Source organism: Mytilus trossulus, chromosome 14, assembly GCF_036588685.1.
Source record: "Mytilus trossulus isolate FHL-02 chromosome 14, PNRI_Mtr1.1.1.hap1, whole genome shotgun sequence".
Taxonomy (NCBI): Eukaryota; Metazoa; Mollusca; class Bivalvia; order Mytilida; family Mytilidae; genus Mytilus; species Mytilus trossulus.
Window position 1 is genome coordinate 58,896,259 of NC_086386.1, and position 20,914 is coordinate 58,917,172.

The window sequence follows — 20,914 nt, forward strand, 5'->3', positions numbered from 1 at the left end:
CAAATGCTGTCCAATTTCCGAAAATAATTATTTGTAAGGATATGTATCCGACATGCACTCATAGAACACATGATAATCATTGATAATGGGGAAATTATTTGTATGAATGTCTATAGTCCTTCCTTTATAACAATTCGAACTAACCTACTTGTTTAGTTTGTATAAAGTACTTAAACACTCTGAATGAATTAAAATAAAAAATAAAATCTAGAATTCGAATTTGAGTATTTTCTATATTAATGTAGATTTAATATCTACTCTATGTGCACTAGGCTTCATAAAAATGTACTACACACAAAATAAACTATTCAGTCAATGTTAAGAGAAAACGGTATTTAAACTCTGTAATTCGTTCGCTTGATAAACATCTGATTTTATATTAGCATGGCTGCATATGGTCTCATAGAAACCTAGTGGTGATAATATAAATATGTGGGAAAAATAGATTATATGAATATACGGTCCGTATACAAATTAACAAATGAGTATAACCGGTACAGTACACTAAAACAGTGCTTGTTCATTAAATGCGTATACACTTATTCTTCCGGATGAAGTGTAAAGTGTCTGGTCATGATAAAAAATTTGAAATCATTGATTATTCTGTTTTGCACTATAGGTCAAGCACATTTTGACCCTGGAGTTTGTAACAAGAGTAGTCATGATGGGTAAGTGTTTTTTTTATTTTAAAGCAAAAAATCCGAAGGTAAAATCTAAGGATAATTGTATATCAAACAATTTCCTTGATTAAGGATTACATGGGGGTTATTCAACATACATCAACCAAATAGTATACAGATGAACCAGACGAGTAAAAGTACCAACACGACAGCATCACACAATACAATACAGTGAGAATTAAGATATATACAGTTTATGTATATTTTTTTTAAACTCTATGTTTATTTAACATTAATAAGTATTGGTATACGAGTCTCCGATTTCAATTAAACTATGAAGAACGAAGGTTAAGATGGTTTTGATGTCAGCAGTGCAGGTACGATTTCCAACAAATAAAAAAAAGGTCTTTTTTAAGTCACAAATCAGCCAATTGAAATGCATTTTGTATAAATGTCCAGCAAAACTGATAAAGTCGCAAGTAATCGACCAAATAGTGGAACACATCAGTACCAATATATCAAAACTATTTAACAAAACTACAACTAGTCATTATTTTCCTCGACTGAGCGCTGAGCAGTTAATTAAAACACAATAAATTGATTTTCTCTGAAATGAGAATTCTGTTCAACACATCTGCATAGATACAATGCAATTGTTTAGGAAGACAAGTTAGACGTTATGATTGCAAACTAATAAATAGATATGTTCTATAATAGTTGACAGGTAAATCATCTATTTGTATCTACTGCAGCCAATTGTTACAAATGTTTTAAATTTTATAAAAACAATGAACAATAAATTCACAGTAAATTACCACATACAGTTAAATGATTTTAAGGAAACACTTATTGTGTCTTTCTAAAAGATTGATGTAATTTAATACTTTTAAGTCAAAACTAATGACACATAGACGATGTATGAGTTACATTAATTTTCCTTTTCGTCATTTACCTTTATAAAACTTATAACACTTCACTACTGTACTATTTATTTATTTTACAGGGAAACAAAAAGATTTTGCTGTGATTTTTTTGAAAAAAAAAATACTGGATGTATAGGTGAGATTTACAATATGACAGATAAAGCAACGGCACTTATTTTCAGTAATTCAGCTCTTTCTAAAAAGTTAAACGCTCATCGATTATATAAAAATTCATTCAATATTTCTAAACGGCTTTAGTTAATTAACATTTCTGTACTTTTTCAGAAATATGCAAAATTTCAATTCACGTTTAGGTTTTGTGAACAAGAAATCAAATTTCAGTATTACTGAAAACAAGACAATACCATGGTTACAATTACGCCATAAAGTTCGCTAGTAAATCTTCCAAATGAACGTTTGTTCATCAACAAACCATCACAAGAAGGATAAAGAATTACTGCTATCTTTTTTTAATTGTCATTATTATAAAAAGGTATTATATTATAAATTGTTTTCTTATCTGAATATTTAAGCAGTGCGTTTTTACTCATGCCCTGCCACATTATTTATGTATGTGCCTATCCCAAGTCATGATCCTGTAATTTAGTGGATGTCGTTTGTTTATGTGTTTTAAATTTGTTTTTCGTTCATTTTTTATTTAAATAAGGTATTTAGTTTTCTTGTTTAAATTGTTTAACACTGACATATCGGGGCCTGTTATAGCTGACTATGCAGTATGGGCTTTGCTCATTGATGAAGACCGTACGGTGACCTATAGTTGTTATCACTATGATATGCGTCATGTTGGTCTCATGTGGACAGTTATCATATTGGCAATCATACCACATCTTCTTTTTTTTATCTTTAACATATACCGGGATGTTTTTAGTTGTTGTTATAAATGTATCAGTAAATAATCAGATAAATTAATACAATGCATGTTATCATTCAATTTCACAACTATTACATTGTGTTGAGTTATTAATTGTTCGACAAAAAATAAACGAAATTAATATAAAAATATAAGCTGAGTTTTCTTTTAATGTTAATGCCGTTTCATTATTACTTTTTATATAGCATGTGATGATGGATTTGAGTCCACAAACGGTGATCGTTGCACGCCTTGTTTTAACAACAGATATGGCAAAGGTTGTGTGGATACGTGTATGTGTTTAGCAAGCAAAAGGTGTAGAAAACATTTGTATACAGTTTTATATCTACTAATAAGATCAGATAATACGAAAGACAAAATCTTTCAATATGCAAATAAACTCATAAACTCATACTAGATACCAGGAAAATAATTCTATACCTTAAAAAAAAATACAAAAAAAACCCCACAAATCTACAACAAATGTACGAAGCTTCAGTTTTGATGAACTGTTTCTCTTATATCGAAAAATCATTGCGATTGCTACAGCAGATTAATAAAAAAAAATTGCCATTATTATCTGAGATACATATCTGAGATACATATAACATGTATAATATCATCCAAATTGATAAAAATATTGATCGAATTATTATTTCCATTTATTCTACTAATTGTAATTGATATTTTAGTGTCCTATATGTAGTCAATTATTCACAACATAACAATCTTTTTTTAGAACATTAAAAAAGCACAAACATCAAATATAAAGATTATAACTGTTTCAAGGCATTTCTATATTGATATTTCACCACATATTTCTAATGTTTTAATACTTTTTTTTTACTACAGATGTGATTATATCTATGGGTGTGTAGATATGTTAACAACAGTAGATTTTCAGGAAGGTATTTTTTTTTTCAAAATAGATACAGTCACTGACAGTACATGTTAGTCAACACAAGTAATTTCAGTATTTGGCACACTAAATTGAGACATACATTTATGTATAAATATATTGCTTACGCAAATCAAAACTTAAAAATATGTCATATAAGTTTGTTGACGTTTCTTATTCATTAAATGTGCATTAACCTATGTGGACCAGAGTCCACAGAGGGTCTGCATTAACCAGCTTCTTTGTCACTGAAAAATAATATAATTCCAAACAAAAACATATGCGCGCGAAAGGAAATTGTGCTTCACAATTTTTGTATTCATACCAGGCTGGCAGTACCAATGTTTTTTAATATTCAAAATTGTTACTAACAAAGTTATATGCAGAACAAGTGCATTGTTCCAGAAAGATATGAAAATACTACTGTTAATATACGAGTGTCAGTCGCGACATATACAGCTATACACACATGATATTACGTAACGCTCTAAGTAGAAAAAGGTTCAGAAAGTGTCAAGTTAAGTTAAGACTATCAAGTTTATTATTATACAAAATGGCGTCAAAACTATTAAAAAAACAGTAGAAAATGAAAGAAATCAGTCCACAATGAGCTATGATTTAGCCACATACATTCTTAATACAATTAAGGGTGTTATTGGCACCCCTCTAAATAAGCAGTTACAATGATAATAATTAAATTAGGACAATGTTTTCCTCGTTACTATTAGCTAATAACAATACAATACATACGTTTCATTATGCATACGTTTGGAATTTTAGGTAAAGATGTATTTCTCTATACCAAAAGCCGCGGACAATGTTAAAAACATGAATACATCTTTATGAAAAATAAAAGAGGGACGAAAGATACCACAGGGACATTCAAACTCATACATAAAAAAATAAACTGACAACGCCTGGCTAAAAAAGAAAGGAGACAAACAGACAAACAATAAAACACATGACACAACATAGAAAACTGAAGAATAAGCAATACGAACCCCATCAAATACTAGGGGTGATCGCATGTGCTTAGAAAGAGTAAGCAGATCACGCTTTACATGTTGCACCCTCCGTGTTGCTTATGTTATAAGAAATCAGGTAAATAGTCTAATTCGGTAGGTCACATTCAGGAAAGGGAAGGTATTGTAGTTACGACGGAAAGAACATATCCGATATCATTTGTGAAACGGTTGTTCCATAACAGTCAACTTCATTTGGAACTCTTGGTTTAATAGCTTCCTTGTAAACAGCAACCCTCTATCAAGAAAATCATGATAGGAAATGCAAGCATGGAAATATCGTTTCAATTGGGAGATATTTACCCCGTATGCAGGTGCTGCTGGAATGTTGCTACTTAGAAATAGAAATTTCACAATAGGAAAGCTGAAATCATCTCTCTTGTCGTAAAGTTTTGTTTTCAACAGACCCTAATTGTCAATTTCTAGATTTAAGTCAAGATATGAGGCCGACTTAACTGTATCTGTTGTATCCTTTATCATTAGTTTGATCGATGGGATATATGCGTTCAACATAGTCATCAAATATTTGAAAAATGGGGTGAAAGAACGTCATAACCAACGCGTCTCTGAGTAACACCTATAAAGTTTAATGAAGCAAGTGGTCTATTGTGCTGTAATAACATTACTCCGTTTACCGGTGGTTTGTATTTTCAAGGTACCTCACGGATGATAAAGCCCTTTGTTACAGTTCAAGACAGTTCAAATAATCAAGCTAAACATGGTAAGTGTGTTTTTGTTCTACATAATATAAAAGAAAATATTGGATTAAAAAATGGGTTCCGAAAAAGTTAATGTTGTATTGAACGTACACAAAACATGATTATCACAAATTGTTTACTTATATCATTGAATCACAGGTAAATCAAAACGTGAAATAAATACCTCTTCAAAATAGAACAGAACTTTATTATTTCGGCTGTTGCAATCATATCTCAATTCTTCATATTAAAGGTAGCACAATACAAAGATTTTATAACTCCAACTCCCAAGTTTTAAAATGCTGTAACTTTCTTAATAATGATTGAAAATTTAAAAAAAGTGGCAGTTTTGGATAGCTAACAGATTATGCTTTTAAATTAATGCAAGTAAGTATTATGCAATAATTATGTAACCAATTATAAATTAACTATCACATGTTAACTGTGTCTAAAATATTTTTCAAATGATATAAGCTTCTACATAGGTATCCCTAGAGGGTTGATTTTATCATACGTTGTTCCTATGGCCATTATCTACAAAAGGGTGTGTCAGATTTCGGATAGGATGTGTAGAAATAGCAAATTTTACCCCTAATTAAACATTATCTTCTTTTATGTGGTAAGGATGTTTACACTAATTAAAGATTTATGAAAGAATGAAATACCATAGAGGCAATCTGAGCAGCCTTTTGAAGCCCATGGTGTGTTGATTAAAATTTTGTTAAAATTTTCTGTAGAGTTGAAGAGATGATAGAGCTAAATTCGTCCAAGTGAACTTACCCAGATTTTGCCACTAATTACATTATAATTGATTACATAATGATTGCATAATAAAAATATTGCATTCATTTAAAAGATTACTCTTTTATCTATCAATATATGCCTCTTTTATTATTTTCTATGCATTCTTAAGAAAGTTACTGCATTTCAAAGCTTAGTGATTGGAAGTAAAAAAAAACTTTATATTGTGCTACCTTGAATTCATATCAAATATTATCTGGGAATTAACATTGAAGTTATGTGTTTTTTCTCCGACAACGAGGTTAACAAACATTTGCTCGTAATTTTCAAATATTATGATACTGATATTTTATATAATACATTTTGTAGTTTAAAACATAATGGGCGAGTGACATTTTCAGAAAAGACGTTTAGTTAATGACTTTTTTGGTCGGTCGTAAACAAATCGTACAATGCAATTTTTGTAAAAATTGAATTAAAATCGAGAAATAATTCCAAATTGAAAAATGACCAACAGCGTTGAAGCGTGAAAAATTGACATGTAGCTTTATTTTCTGTTGTCACAATGCAAAAATTATGTACTTTTAACATGTCAATTTATAAAAAAATATTATTTAAAAATAAAAGAAGTAATTTTTGCGAAAAAAAAAGAAATAAAAATTGTAACATTTTTGGAATTTTTTATAAAAATGGTGCCAATTTTCATATTTTTCTTCATTTCTTCGGCTTAAAACCTTTATTAATAATGTTCGTATTATTCAAAAGTTCATTACTCGTTTAATAAATATTGTTATTTCTGTATTATTCCGGATTTTATACACTTTTACACACTCCCCCTTTTCAATCAAATTTCCGAAATCGGCTTCGAAAACATGGAAAAAGGGTATGAATAACCATGAAGGCAATTTTTTGGGTACAAAAACATGTTTTGCACAAATTTTGAAAACAAATATCAAAGGACCATTGAAGCTGAGATATCAACGTTTTTTGGTCTTCGTACATAACCAATGATATATTTGCACTTATTTATGAATAACTATTGAAAACTACTTCTTCCTCAATTGATCAATGTACATTTTAGTTTTGCAACTAAAAGTACGCAAAAATGTGTCAAATCTGATAATTTCCCCAGGAACTTTAACGTGAGATATGTCCACCTTTTAAATTTCCTACTGTTTTAACCATCGCATACGGTAGACTAATTGATGATGCAAATTGGTAAGTATAGGCCACGCCAAGAGTCTGTACGTTGACATTCTATACATACTTTAATATATGGTGATCTCTATTCATTCGGTTGAAAAAAATAAATTCTTCGTAGATACTTGAAATACAATAAAAAAATCTTCCTCAGGCGTATATATTACCTAAGTCGTATTTTAAATAGAACTACGTGTTTTAAATATTCTTCGAAGTTTTACTTGGTTCGAGCGTCACCGTCGAGTCTTATGAGAGATGACCAGGATAATGACGAACGAACGTACGAAAGCGTAACTTGCATTGACGAATCGTACGAAGCGGGAGCGGTAGTTTATACATATTAATGAATTAATCCAACATAAAATCGTCCAAGTGAAAGAAATTGCATGGTTCAACATGTACTTTAAAGAAATATTACCTGTTTATAAGCTTATTCCAATCATAAATAGCTTAATGTTTGCTGCAATAGAAAAAGGTTCACACGATATTCAAGACTCTGTTTTAAAATTTGAGGTCCCAAAAGTGTTTTGGGGGGTATAAAATGGTGAAAGAATAGATATCAAATATTACCATATTGATATAATCGATTTTTAATTTTAAATCTTGTTTTCTTTTTCGAAATTTATCTATTTTCGTTGGCTTATGCCCCCAGACAAGCCAGATTAGGCTGATTACAAGGAACCCTGATCAAATCAAAGAAATAACTTTCTGAATTATATTTTTTTTTAAATATTTTGCATGTCGGAAAAGGGGTTGCTATAAAAAATAGATATTGAAGTGTATTACTAGTGTATAGATACTTTTGCTAATCAAAGTGCAGTTGCATCTCTTATGGTTATTATATTTTCCGCTCATTCAATTAGCTTTTTCATTATAATTGCAAATTTATACGAATACTATTATCCAATTTACCACGTCATAGGGGGCGCATACGGGTGAGGGTCCAATCTTTTGAGTACTAAGGGATATAGCTCTAGAAAATTGGACCAGATCTCCCTACCGACGCACACATTTCAAGTGAGTATCACATTATGGCATAAAAAAAATAAAAAAATCAGAAAATAAAATTAAAACATCATTTTGAAATGTTGGTTTAGACATTCTTGAGACAAATACATTTTTTTTTGTATGACATTTATCAAATTGCTATAGTTATATGGCTTCATGTGAAAATTTTAAGACAAAGCTCTTATTTTAATTATAGTTAACATGTAATTACCGTAAATTAAGTTATTGTGTACCCATTTTTCTACACTAAATCAATGGGTATATTACTAAACGAAATCCTTCCACATTTCAAACGTCAAAAATAATGACCTATAGACTTGAAAGGCTTATTATAGGGAAGAAGAGAAATACATTATTTTCTCGTCGAAACTCCAAAATGATAAGTTTACAATTTACGAATGACATACATTTGTACACCATGCCTCAACAGCACTTTCTAGGTTTGAATCGTTTATTTTATTTCCGTTAGTTCTACCATTGGTGTCCAGGATCATAACTTAAATTTTTAAACAAAATTTCCTTCCACGAGGACCAAAACTGCAGTGGCTAGAGGTATAAGGTAGGATTGAGATCTCACAAAACATGTTTAACCTAGCCGCATGTTTGCGCCTATCCAAAGTCTCTGGCCTTTGTTTGTCGTGTATGTATTTTTTAATTTTAGTTCGTTTATATGTGTTGGAGTCTAGTATTACGTCCATTTTCACTGAACTAGTGCATAATTTTATTGAGGGGCCAGCTGAGTCCCACCTCCGAATGCGGGATTTCTCGCGGAGTTGAAGACCTTTGGTAGCCTTCGCCTCTTATCTGCTCTTTGGTCGGGTTGTTGTCTTATTGACATATTCCCCATTTCCATTCTGAATTTTATTTAGAAATATTTTTTGCTGATTTTAAATATAACAGCGATCCAGGTTTTTGCCTAATGGTGAAAGGAGAATATGTCAGGAAATCACAAATAGGCTTGCAATTTCAAGGGAACATTTTGATTATTCTTTGTGATAATTTAACAGAATTACAGATAATTGCATTGAGTGTGTAGGTAAAGGTATAATCTTTGGCTAGCTTGTTTGTTAGCTAAACAATGAAGTAAATAATATATAAGGTTACCTTATATATTATTGACTTCTGGTATACTAATATCCTTTTATTATGGGTCAAAGAACAGCATTCAACACGAAGCCTTGGCTATAATGTATGGTTTTTTTCATAAGCTTGGGTTGGGGGGTATGGTTCTACTACACAAACGCTATTGGTATTGTTTTTTAAAGGCAGTGCTTTAAGGCCTGACTTTTCAGTCATGAGGTTCATCTTTTCATACGCAATCTATGCAGGGGGTCTTTTTGCCAGAAATAGATCCGGAAATGTTCGAATTTCTCCTCTTCTTTTTATGGTATGATATGGTTTTTGTTTTTTTCATTTACATTGGGGACTAAAGAAACGATCAGTGTGTATTGTTCGTTTTTTAGAACTTGTTATTAGTGTGTATTTTGCATTATAAGCAGTCAACCTGACTACAAACTATCAATATGTGTATTCCGTGTGGAAAGAGGTCGGGTCAATTTCGAGTGTTATCTGACATCTAAAGATTCTTTCAGACGTTGATAAAACAATGAAAAGTCGACTGAACATGATTAATATTGCATCTTCTATAATTCAAAGCGGAATTCGGTTTATGAACGAGAAACCGTAAAGCGTTTTCAATTTCGGTATTAGTTATGTATGTTGTCTACGTATTATCCTGGTTCCCGGTACTACGTTCCGGGTATTAGCTATTTGATATATGTGATGTGTAACATTACGATCGGGTACCAGCCAATCTACGTGTGTATGTGTACATGATTTTCCGCCAAAATGACCGACATACAGCTATGGAAAATAGTCCATAAACGTTCCGTATAATGATATGCAAATTCATAATCAATCGTAACTTTTTTTATCTTTGTATAATAAATATAACAAAATGGATTCCACAAAATTGAAGATAGCATTATTTTACGAGGATTTCTCATATTTTCTCACTTCCGGGCGCAGTAATACGTATGTTTTGAAGAAGTTCGAAGAATTTGACAAAGTGAATTGAGAGGGAAACGGATAGATATACGTCCTTGCTATCAGGTAAAACAATTTAAATGTACAGAACAAACACATTTACTTCACACAAATAGTACAGGCTTAAGCTTTTTATTGTCTTATACACGACTGTAGTCTAGTGTTTAAACGACGGCGGTGACCTACAAGGTACGGGTCATACTGGGTCAAGTCTAAATATGTAAACATATCCACGTGCTATTAGGTAGAAAGCATCGTAATGCAATATCTACAATTTTTCCTCCTTTATACATCGTTTAACCAGATATATTTCTCCTTTATACATCGTTTAACCAGATATGTTTCTCCTTTATACATCGTTTAACCAGATATATTTCTCTTTCAAATACACTTATAAAACACGGGTTGTATGTACGTATCTTTTCTAGTGTTTTCTTGTCCTTATTAAAGTTCATTTGTTGATGTTTAAATATTTTTGAACGACTGAACACAGGAGTGAATGAATGCAACAATTATATATACTGAAGACTTGGGCTGTACAATGATAGTGTACGTATATCATCATGATCATGCTGATAATTATTCTAGCAGTAATTATATTAATTTAGGATGTAATGACAGGAATTCATGAGCTATGCCGCAGTCTTTTTGAAAAAATATCAATGACAATGTAAACAGGAACGAAACATTGACACGAATGATGCTCTCTTCTATGTTATAGTTATTTAGGTATGTGTGTTGCACAAGTTTCAAAAAAACTTAAGTTATAAAACTTTTTTCAGGGCACAAACCCACATTAAAGAGACTTGTCTACTGCCATACCCATCCTATTTTCATGCACCATTTGCAAGCAAGAGACTGAATGGTTTGCAAAATTAAAAATCAGGACGGTGTCCAATTAAAACAAAAGAACTAAACTGGATGAATATTGTAGGAGAAATCTAGAGGAAAGTTTTGATTTGTGAAATTGGTTTTCCTGAAAAGTCATTCATCCTAGCCTGCAGGAAGGAACTATAACTGTCCACCACCAACTGACGAGCTAATGTTGAGCTTCACATATGGAATTACTCAAATACCATCAATGTCTATGTTTTCAGCACAGATTTCACAAGTTATGACACAGCTGTGCTTTTTTTATACCTGTTAAAGAGTTGTATACTAAATTTTATTTTTTTATCAATAAATATATATTGTGTCATTTGAGAACTTGTATTTTGCCAAAAGATGCATACTAGTGAATGAAAGTGGTGCAGTTCATTTTGCTTTGGTATATAGAATTGAATTACAATTGTTCATGTTATTGGAATGCTTATAAAAATAAGGAGATGTGGTACAATGTATATGATATTTTGTGAGTTTATCAAGCAAAAGTGAATAAGAAATAGGTATAAGCAGTTACAGGTACTACTGTACAATCTCAAACAATGAGAAAAACTTATACCGTAAAGAGAATTTCATATTTACAAGTAAGTTTTGTTTTTGCGTTGAATAATTTTCTTCTATTGTTTTAATTGCAAATATGGGAAGTGGTTAAAATGCTAATGAGACAGCTGTTATGGCCACAGAGCCTTAATTGAAAACTTTTTTTTCATTCATACCGGTAGATTTTGTCTGGAGTTAGAAACATATCTGACAACTTTTCAAAATGCACATGGGGGTTTTACGTGAAAGATAATTCATATAGTCATACAAAACCTTCAAGGGGGCCTTCAAATGGAAGCAGGACAAGTCGCCCCACTGGTTAATCGCCCCACTTTTTAAAAAAACCGCCACAAACTGATTTATCAAATCGCCCCACATGTGAAATTGGTTAAATCATGTTTAATATTACTCCTGCCAACTCGCCCTACTTATAAAAAAAAACGGTAATATTAAGATTAATATATATATAATTAAAAATAAAATCTCGCTTCACTTTAATGAAAACTAATCTACACAGAATACAAACAAACCGAAAATTAATTTAAATACTATTATTGATATATACTGAAATTATATATAATTTGTTTTAGATTGTTGAAGAATAACTGTAAGTTTTGAAGCTTAGTTATTTGCATAACAATTGAAAAGCAACCTGTTAAATGTATCATAATGCAATATAAGGAATTGAACTTATAATCAATGGGATAACATCTTTTTCCATAAGTGGGGCGAGTTGGCATTACTAAATTCATCCTGGTTAATAATATATTTATCTAGATTTCACCGATTTCCATTAGGTGGGACCAGTTGGCAGGATTAATATTAACGGGATTTAACACAGTTCACAAGTGGGGCGATTTGGTAATCCAGGTTGGGGCAGTTTTTTTGTCAAGCCTGATTTTTTTTCGCAGAAAGCTCGACATAGGGATAGTGATCCTACGGCGGCTGTGATGTTAGCTCAGTTCTTAAAAGCTTTATATTTTAGAAGGTGGAAGACCTGGATGCTTCATACTTTGTATATGGTTGCCTCATGTTACGAAGTTTCCGTCAGTCACATGTCAAATGTCCTTGACCTCATTTTCATGGTTCAGTGACTACTTGAAAAAAAAGTTAAAATTTTTTGTAATGTTAAATTCTCTCTTATTATAAGTAATAGAATAACTATATTTGGTATGTGCATACCTTGCAAGGTCCTCTTGCCCGTCAGACAGTTTTCACTTGACCTCGACCTCATTTCATGGATCAGCGAACAAGGTTAAGTTTTGGTGGTCAAGTCCATATCTGAGATACTATTAGCAATAGGTCTAGTATATTCGGTGTATGGAAGCAGTGTAAGGTGTACATGTCCAACTGGTAGGTGTCATCTGACCTTGACCTCATTTTTATGGATTAGTGGTTATAGTTAAGTTTTGTGTTTTGGTCTGTTTTTCTTATACTGTTTGCAATAGGTTTTCTATATATTGTGTATGGAATGGTTGTAAGGTGTACAGGTCTACCTGGCAGGTGTCATATGACCTTGACCTCATTTTCATGGTTCAGTGGTCAAAGTTAAGTTTTTGAGTTTTGGTCTGTTTTTCTAATACTATATGCAATAGGTCAACTATATTTGGTGTATGGAAATATTTCATGATCTACATGTCAGTCGCACAGGTTTTATTTGACCTTGATCTCATGTTTTACGGTTCATTGCTCAGTGTTAAGCATTTGTGTTTTGGTCTGTTTTTCTTAAACTATAAGCAATTAGTCAATTTTATTTGTTGTATGGAAGAATTGTTAGCTGTACATGCCAACCTGGCATGGTTTATCTGACCTTGACCTCATTTTCATGGTCCAAAGGTCAATGTTTAGTTTTCTTGGTTCATGTTAAGATTATGTGACAGTTGTAATAAAGCTTTATTATTAGGACTATCAACATAATATCAATGATAAGTAAAGAAGGCGAGACATTTCAGTGTGTACACTCTTGTTTTTAAAGTGGGGCGAGTTAGTGAAAAAGTGGGACGATTTGTCATGGATTCCCTTCAAATATATTCTAATGTGGTTTTTGCCATCTTCGTGCATTAACAAGCTCATAGCCATTGTTGAATTAATTGTTTCTTTAAAATAGTCGACAAAATTGCTCTTACAAAATTGCCATTTGGGAGCCTCGAGCTCGATGGGGGAAATACTCTGCAAATACTGACAGTTGGCAGGTATGGTCATCAAAAAAGTTGACATGTTTCTATGTACATTTACCGTTATGTTACTTGATGTTCTTGCTATACACACAGTACAGAGACTAGTCAATCTTTGTGAACTATTTTTTATGGGAGTCATAGAATATGCGTATACAATCAATAATTAAAAATAGTCTATTTATATTGAAAAGAAAAAGTTCTTATATGTCTAAAGAAGAGGGACGAAAGACACAAAAGGGACAGTCAAACTCATAAATTTAAAGCAAACTGACAAGACCATGGCTAAAAATGCATTTCATGGGAGGCACAGAAAATATACTGTAAACAGTAGACTATAGATATAGGTGAACTAGGTACAAAAGAACTCTAAATCTTAAATTCTACAAACCACCTCTGTTCTATGGAAGATAATGATATAACTGGACTAGAAATACACACAACCTGTAATTAACTGCCTTTACAGCGCTTTCGCGCTTTGATATAAACATTAGTATCTGCATTTATCTTATACATTTGTTGTAAGGTTCCAATGTCGTCATTTGCATTTTTGATGGACCAAGTAAGCCTTGTATGAAATCTGATGACGAGTTAAAAACTAAAAAGATTGCTCCGTCAGAGGTTGATAGGTATAACAGACCTAACATATGAATTTTAGGGGCGAAAAGGGGGGGGGGCAGCTAGGATGAAATTTGGAAAGGCATGACATGAATGTGGTGTAAAAAAAAAGGCGGATGACAATTTACGTAATAAAAAAGTCAACATTCATCATACTGCCCCCCACCCCCCTCCTCATTTAAAAAAAAACATTATGAACAGGCTAAAAAAAACCGACATATTTTTTATATATAAACTGTTTGATGAGATTACATATACAACAGATAAAGAAACAATCCCACAGCATCACATTTACATATTGTTTGAGAGAATCTAAATTATGCATTCACATCTGTACGAGTATAGTAAAAGTTGCCGGTGCACTCGAATACTCCTGAGCATGATGTTTATTTCATCATGCTTCCGACAATTTTAAAAACTACATGTATATGATATCGTAACATACGTAACACTTTTATAAGTCTATTATCGACAAATCATGAAAACCATTTAAAGTTGGTATATATAATGCATTTCTCTCAATTATCTTGATTGCATCCGAATACAATTCAAACATATAGATCATTACATAACAACACCTTTTGGTTTTCAGTACGTTTGTAAACATACAATTACCGCTCCTTATACGTTCGTTCGTCGAGATAGGTTCGTTCGTCAATATCCTGGTCATCTTTAGTTAGACGAAAAGCGTGTCTAACGTAAATATCGATCATATGCCGGATATCTTTCAAATTGATTTGTTATTCATTATGATTGTCGTTAGTCGCTTTTTATGGTTTTGCTTTTTTTTGTAGTTTTGAGCATCAATCAAGCTTTTTGGTATCTAATTAAAATTCCTTAGAACCGTTATAGCTTATTATACAGAGTTGGCTATTGCTTCGTGATTAAGGCCATAAAATAAGCTATATTGTTTACATCAAAGCATGTAGTTTATGGTATATGAACATTAAAGTGTACTTTTAATCATACTTATCAAAGGTACCGGGCTTATGATATGATATCTTCAGGCTTCTTATCTTAAATACGGATGAACAATTTAAGAGGACTTATGTCAGAGGGTCAACGATGACCTGACACTTCGTTGTATTCTAGACATGGAACAGCTGTGTGCTGGTTACGAGTTCTATAACCAGTGGGAATTATGGTTGGCGATACACCATGTGTTAATTATCATACTCTTACAGGTTCTAACAGCTCATCATCTATCTTTGTTTGCTAAGAAAACTCTCTTTTAACGCTTTCGAAATCATCAATAGATGGCGGGTCTATCACAAATTAAACGAAATTCATATCGACACGTCTACGGATCGGTGCAGCGAAAAAACTCTTAAGTGTCCGAAACCAAAAATAAGTATGTATAAGTCTAATCAAGACGATTTGAGCAAGCTACATATCAGAATTCCAACCAAAAAGATTGTCATCGTGTCACGCCTACCACTAAGTGCATACTCATTCAAACTACATGATCTGAAAGCTAGCAAACAAAGACATGGCGTCATATAACAAACAAATACGGCAGTAGGTTTACCCATGTATGAGTACAGATGACAAAAGTGATCTTAATACGTCATACTTTCTGCTGGATTTGATAAATTTGTTCTTGTGAAGGAAACAAATATGTAATAGGGAGCTTGTGCAGGTACTGAAATCATTGAAAGCCTCTGTTACACAGAATTATTTCAGTAACAGCGAAGTATCAGGAATTATTCCAGTAACGCAAAAACTTTACAGGCTTAGTTTTAAAATATTGATTTCGACTGTCTTATATTGTTAAAAATGACAAAATAGAAAATTGCATTTAAAAGAAATAGATTATTCACAGACACTCCTCCAGAATGAAAAAAACCCCAAACTATATATAGGTTTAGCCGAATTAAATCCCGCAAATTCCGTCTTCATATAAGTTGATAAATATCTATATATATATGTATATCTGAGTTTTGAATACCGGTAAGAAATCAATGCTTGCATTTGTAACTGCAAACCTTTTGACTGCACACATGTGAGTGAAAATAAATGCAGTCGTAATAAAAAAAATACGTTAAAAATTCGAAATTAAAGAGTTTGTAAATTATCTAATCCCAAATGTCACATTAATGGTCATCGTGGGACCTAACTTTAGTTTGTAAATCACCGCATTCTAATTTTGCATCTGGGGTAAGTTTCAAAACGAATCTTACGACTGAAACTGGTCGTAAATCATGAATAGTTTAGTTAACTTACGAATAATATTGTCTTAAGTTTTTTTGTGAAACCGACTTCTGTATCTGAAATTTGGTAAACCTTAGTTTTGCAGCTATATATGTCGCGGGCAGGATTCCATTATGATTGGATCATTTCACAGTGACCTGATTTTAGTTTATGACTTTCCCCTATTATATGATGTATATTCATATACTAAGTTTTGAAAACTCAGATTCAACGGTTCAAAAGATATGGACCGAACACAAACTAGACAAGAAGGACTCAAACTATGATTGAAAACTTTACGGCTCAAATGGCAATGCCAATGTCAGTGTCAAAATGAACTGATTTAATTTATGAAGAATCACGTGTCATCCCATAATACATCTCTGAACTAAGGGTGTTTAACATCAGCTCTATAGATCAAAGCAATTAATTTTATATTTGAAATCATTGATTTTTGGATGAATTGTATATCTGTTTACATATATAAGTTTCCTGATTTAGTGCAACAAATGCCACAAAGAGTGGAGACTGACGGACGAACAGACATATTAACACATTTAAGGTCAAATATTTGTTATTATACGTCGTTTTTGTAGAAAGTATCGTTTTACATATAGCAGAGTGATATCGTCAAATTGACGTAAATTATCGCCAAACCATGAAAGATACGCAAGTAAGAGTCAGAGAGACGTTATCATAGTATCATGTAAAGTAAAATTTGAATTAACGTTATAACCAGCTGCTTCAAATAAAGCAATAATACAACAAAAGTGTTATTCTTTCAATTTTTTATGAATGACCTTTGACCCCAATTTAAAAAAATATTGCACCATATTTTCCTTTTACGACCGGGAAAAATGGAATCTACACACGTTGTCCTTTCAAATGATATTTAATATAGCTGTGTGTTAGATAGGTGCATCAAAAAAATATTTTTTAGATCTGAATGTCACTCGCCTATAACTTGTGTCAATGAAGTAAAAAAAAATATAACAAAATAGCTAAAAGCAACATTGATCATAGACAAAATATATTTAATTTCGAATATAGTAAACAAATATTGTTGTTTATAAAGACAACGAAAAAATCAAAGTTTTCATCAGGAAAACGAGACTAATATATGGTGCTTTATTGCATCTTACAAATCAAGTGAATATGTATGGAACATATGCAGCTTGGTAAACATTGAGAGTTTCAGCCAAGTCTCAATATTCTAAATGGCAAGCATTCATTTTATCCAATATGTACTCTCAATGTAGAAAATATGCACGCTTGATTTTCAGGGGATTGACTTATTCTCTTTACTCTTAGTTTGACAGTGTATTTATTGAACTATATCTTCAAATGAGTATGTTTTAATGTGGTATGCAGTTCCTAATTCGAAACATAGATTGTTAGATACTATTTCTTTCTGTAAATGGACATTATTCATTTTAGTTTTAGAAAGCGAATTGTTGCTGGTTTAAAGGGAAAAGCATTTAAAAGCAGTTATGTTTTTCTCTCTTCCGTGTAGCCATTAAGGATATAGTTTCTCACCTTTAAATTTTATATTCGTCATTGTATATGTAAATTATATAGAAAATACAATGCAAAGTATAACATGGTATATATATATATACGTGTGTATTCAATATGTGCAATGGCAATGTTAACTTGAGTATTATTATTTTAATCTGCATTTTGTTTATACTACCAATATATTACATTGCTTTCAGATACAAAGGTCAATCCGCTTCTCGTTTATATTGTCACTGCATCATCAATAACATTGATATTTGTATCAGCCATTTGTATAATAATACGACGGAGACGCCGACAGCTGTTCAAAGATAATTTAAGAGTTCAGAGACAAAACAGAATTGCGTATGTTCAAAGTCAGAGCGAGGAAAACGAACAGTATATAACTATTCTATAATAGTTTATTGTACATGCTGTATCTAGAAGTAAATGTTTATTTGTTATTTGGTTAACTGAACATAATTAACTGATTAAGAAGAGGACATATTTGCACTTGCTGACTCAGATTTTTGATAATTAGCAGGGTTAATTGTTAAACATATGTTTATGTTTTGTTAATCATTTTTTTTGTAATAAAATAGTTAAAAGGGGGCTCGCGGGTCTAAATCATTTTTTTTAAATTTTATATAGGATTTCTCTATATTTTTCTATAAATTAACTTATCTTATACATAATAGAAAAATGAAATAACAAAATTGGGGCACCGTTTATTTACGACTGAAATCTGCATTTGAAAGCAGCATACATTTTTGTTGATGTCCTTTTTTGTTGTTGAACTAATAGGACAAATAGCGGCAACAACTAAACAAAGAAACCGCTTAAATTTTACAACTATTTAGTTTATGTATAGCTTATTCTGTTATTCGAAAACAACAATAAAAAATATAAATCACCGATGAGTTAAACAAGATATTTCAATTTCAATGCCAAAAGAATGGCATTTTTCAACCAAATGGAGATAATTTTGAGTTTTTTTCAATGACATCTAAATTTTAAAAGTCACCTAGGGCAAACAAACATGAATTGATTAATGTATAATTTTTTTCCGCAAAATTTATACCCGTGAGCCTCCTTAAACATGTTAAACCTGATTTTACAGCTAGCTTAACTTCTTGAATGCCAGTCGCATCAAATTTCATTATTACATGGGTTGTTTTTATGTGTATTCCTCGACCGTGATCTAGCGGGTTCTTTTTTTTCTAATATTTGGAAAACAAGTTTATTTGCGGTAAAAAAAAAATACCAATGAGAGATAAAAAAACGCACTCCAAGAAACATTTAACTCAAACTCTGGATTACCCCTGTCATGTCTGTCAAATTGCTAAATCTAAAGATCAAACATGTCAAGTACATCAAACTAATGGAAAAACTATTTCTGACTTGCTACACGCATTTCCTTATGTAGAAAGAAATGGATTGAAACTTTCACTTGTCTGAAAAAGAGAGATGAAATATTCCAAAGGGACATTAAAACTCAAAAATGAACTGACAACCCCTAGCTAAAGAAGAGAAAGGCCAACACACAAATAATAGTACACAAAATATAAAAAAAGAAATCTAAAGATTAAGTAACACGAATCCCTCCAAAACTAAGGTTGATTTTAGGTGCGTCAAAAGGGTGATCAGATCCTGCTTTACATGTTACAGCTGTACCGCTGTTCATAGCCCAGTACCAAGTATTTTTAAGAAGTCACACTCTGGAAAGGGGCCGATATTGTAGTTAAAACATACAAAGAAACATATACAATAGTCTTGTATCTGTGAAACAAATATTTCATAATTTCGTAACGATTAGTATGTTTGTAATGGTGTCCATTAAACTTAAGAAATAATGATATAATTATAGTTTAGTACACCAGACGTGCGTTTCGTCTACAAAAGACTCATCAGTGACGCTCACATCAAAATATTTATAATGCCAAACAAGTACAAAATTGAAGAGCATTGAGGATCCAAAACTTTAAAAAGTTGTGCCAAATACATGAACTACGGTTAAGGTAATCTATGCCTCGGATAATACAATCCTAATTTTGTTGAATATTTAAAGGTTTTGTATACAGGAAATTTATAAAAATGACCACATTATTGATATTTATGTCAACAACGAAATGATGACTACTGGGCTGGTGATACCCGCGGGGACGAATCTTCCACCAGCAGTGGACCCAGTGGTGTGAATGGTTATCAAAGGTACCAGGATTATAATTTAGTACGCAAGACACTCGTTTCGTCTACGTAAGACTTACCTGTGACGCTCACATCAAAATACTTATAATGCCAAACAAGTACAGAGTTGAAGAGCATTAAAAATTAAAAATTGCAAAGCGTTATGCCAAATACGGTTAGCTAATCTATGCCTGGGATAAGAAAATTCTAAATGTTTTGAATATTTCAAGGTTTTGTATACAGGAAATTGATAAAAACTACCACATAATTGATATTCATATCAACACCGAAATGTTGACTACTGGGCCGGTGATACCCTCGGGGACGAAACTTCCACCAGCAGTGACATCGACCCAGTGGTGTAAATAGTTATCAAAGGTTCCAGGATTATAATTTAGTACGCAAAACGCGCATTTCGTCTACAAAAGACTTATCAGTGACGCTCACATCAAAATATTTATAATGCCAAACAAGTACAAAGTTGAAGAGAATTGAGGATCAACAATTTCAAAACGTTGTGCTAAATACGGTTAAGATAATCTATGCCTGGGATAAATAAATCCTTTTTTTCACAAATTTGAAATCAAAGAAATAGACACCTTTGCTAAACGTCTGTAAGTCATTTTGACTCCCTACGTTGTGAAAAGGTGCGTTTTTACCAGCTGTTCAAGGCCTGTTTATCATGTCCAACACAACACACCAAAAGCACACTTATCCCTGAACACCAAAGTGAATCTAAATTGAAAATGATTTTAAGATGTTGTTAGACTTCTGTCTCCCGCGCCGCGACGCGTAGGTG

The 20,914-nt window shown here is 32.0% G+C and overlaps 1 protein-coding gene across 1 annotated transcript; it reads left to right on the forward strand.

Moving 5' to 3' along the window:
- Positions 1–564: 564 nt before the first annotated feature.
- On the forward strand, positions 565–18,975 carry LOC134697269 (uncharacterized). The gene is made up of 6 exons (XM_063559435.1): positions 565–668; positions 1,624–1,679; positions 2,621–2,729; positions 3,267–3,322; positions 4,990–5,055; positions 18,147–18,975. The coding sequence occupies exons 1-6, from the start codon at positions 574–576 to the stop codon at positions 18,344–18,346; spliced, it is 582 nt and encodes a 193-aa protein (XP_063415505.1). The 5' UTR covers positions 565–573; the 3' UTR covers positions 18,347–18,975.
- The last annotated feature ends 1,939 nt before the right edge of the window (positions 18,976–20,914 follow it).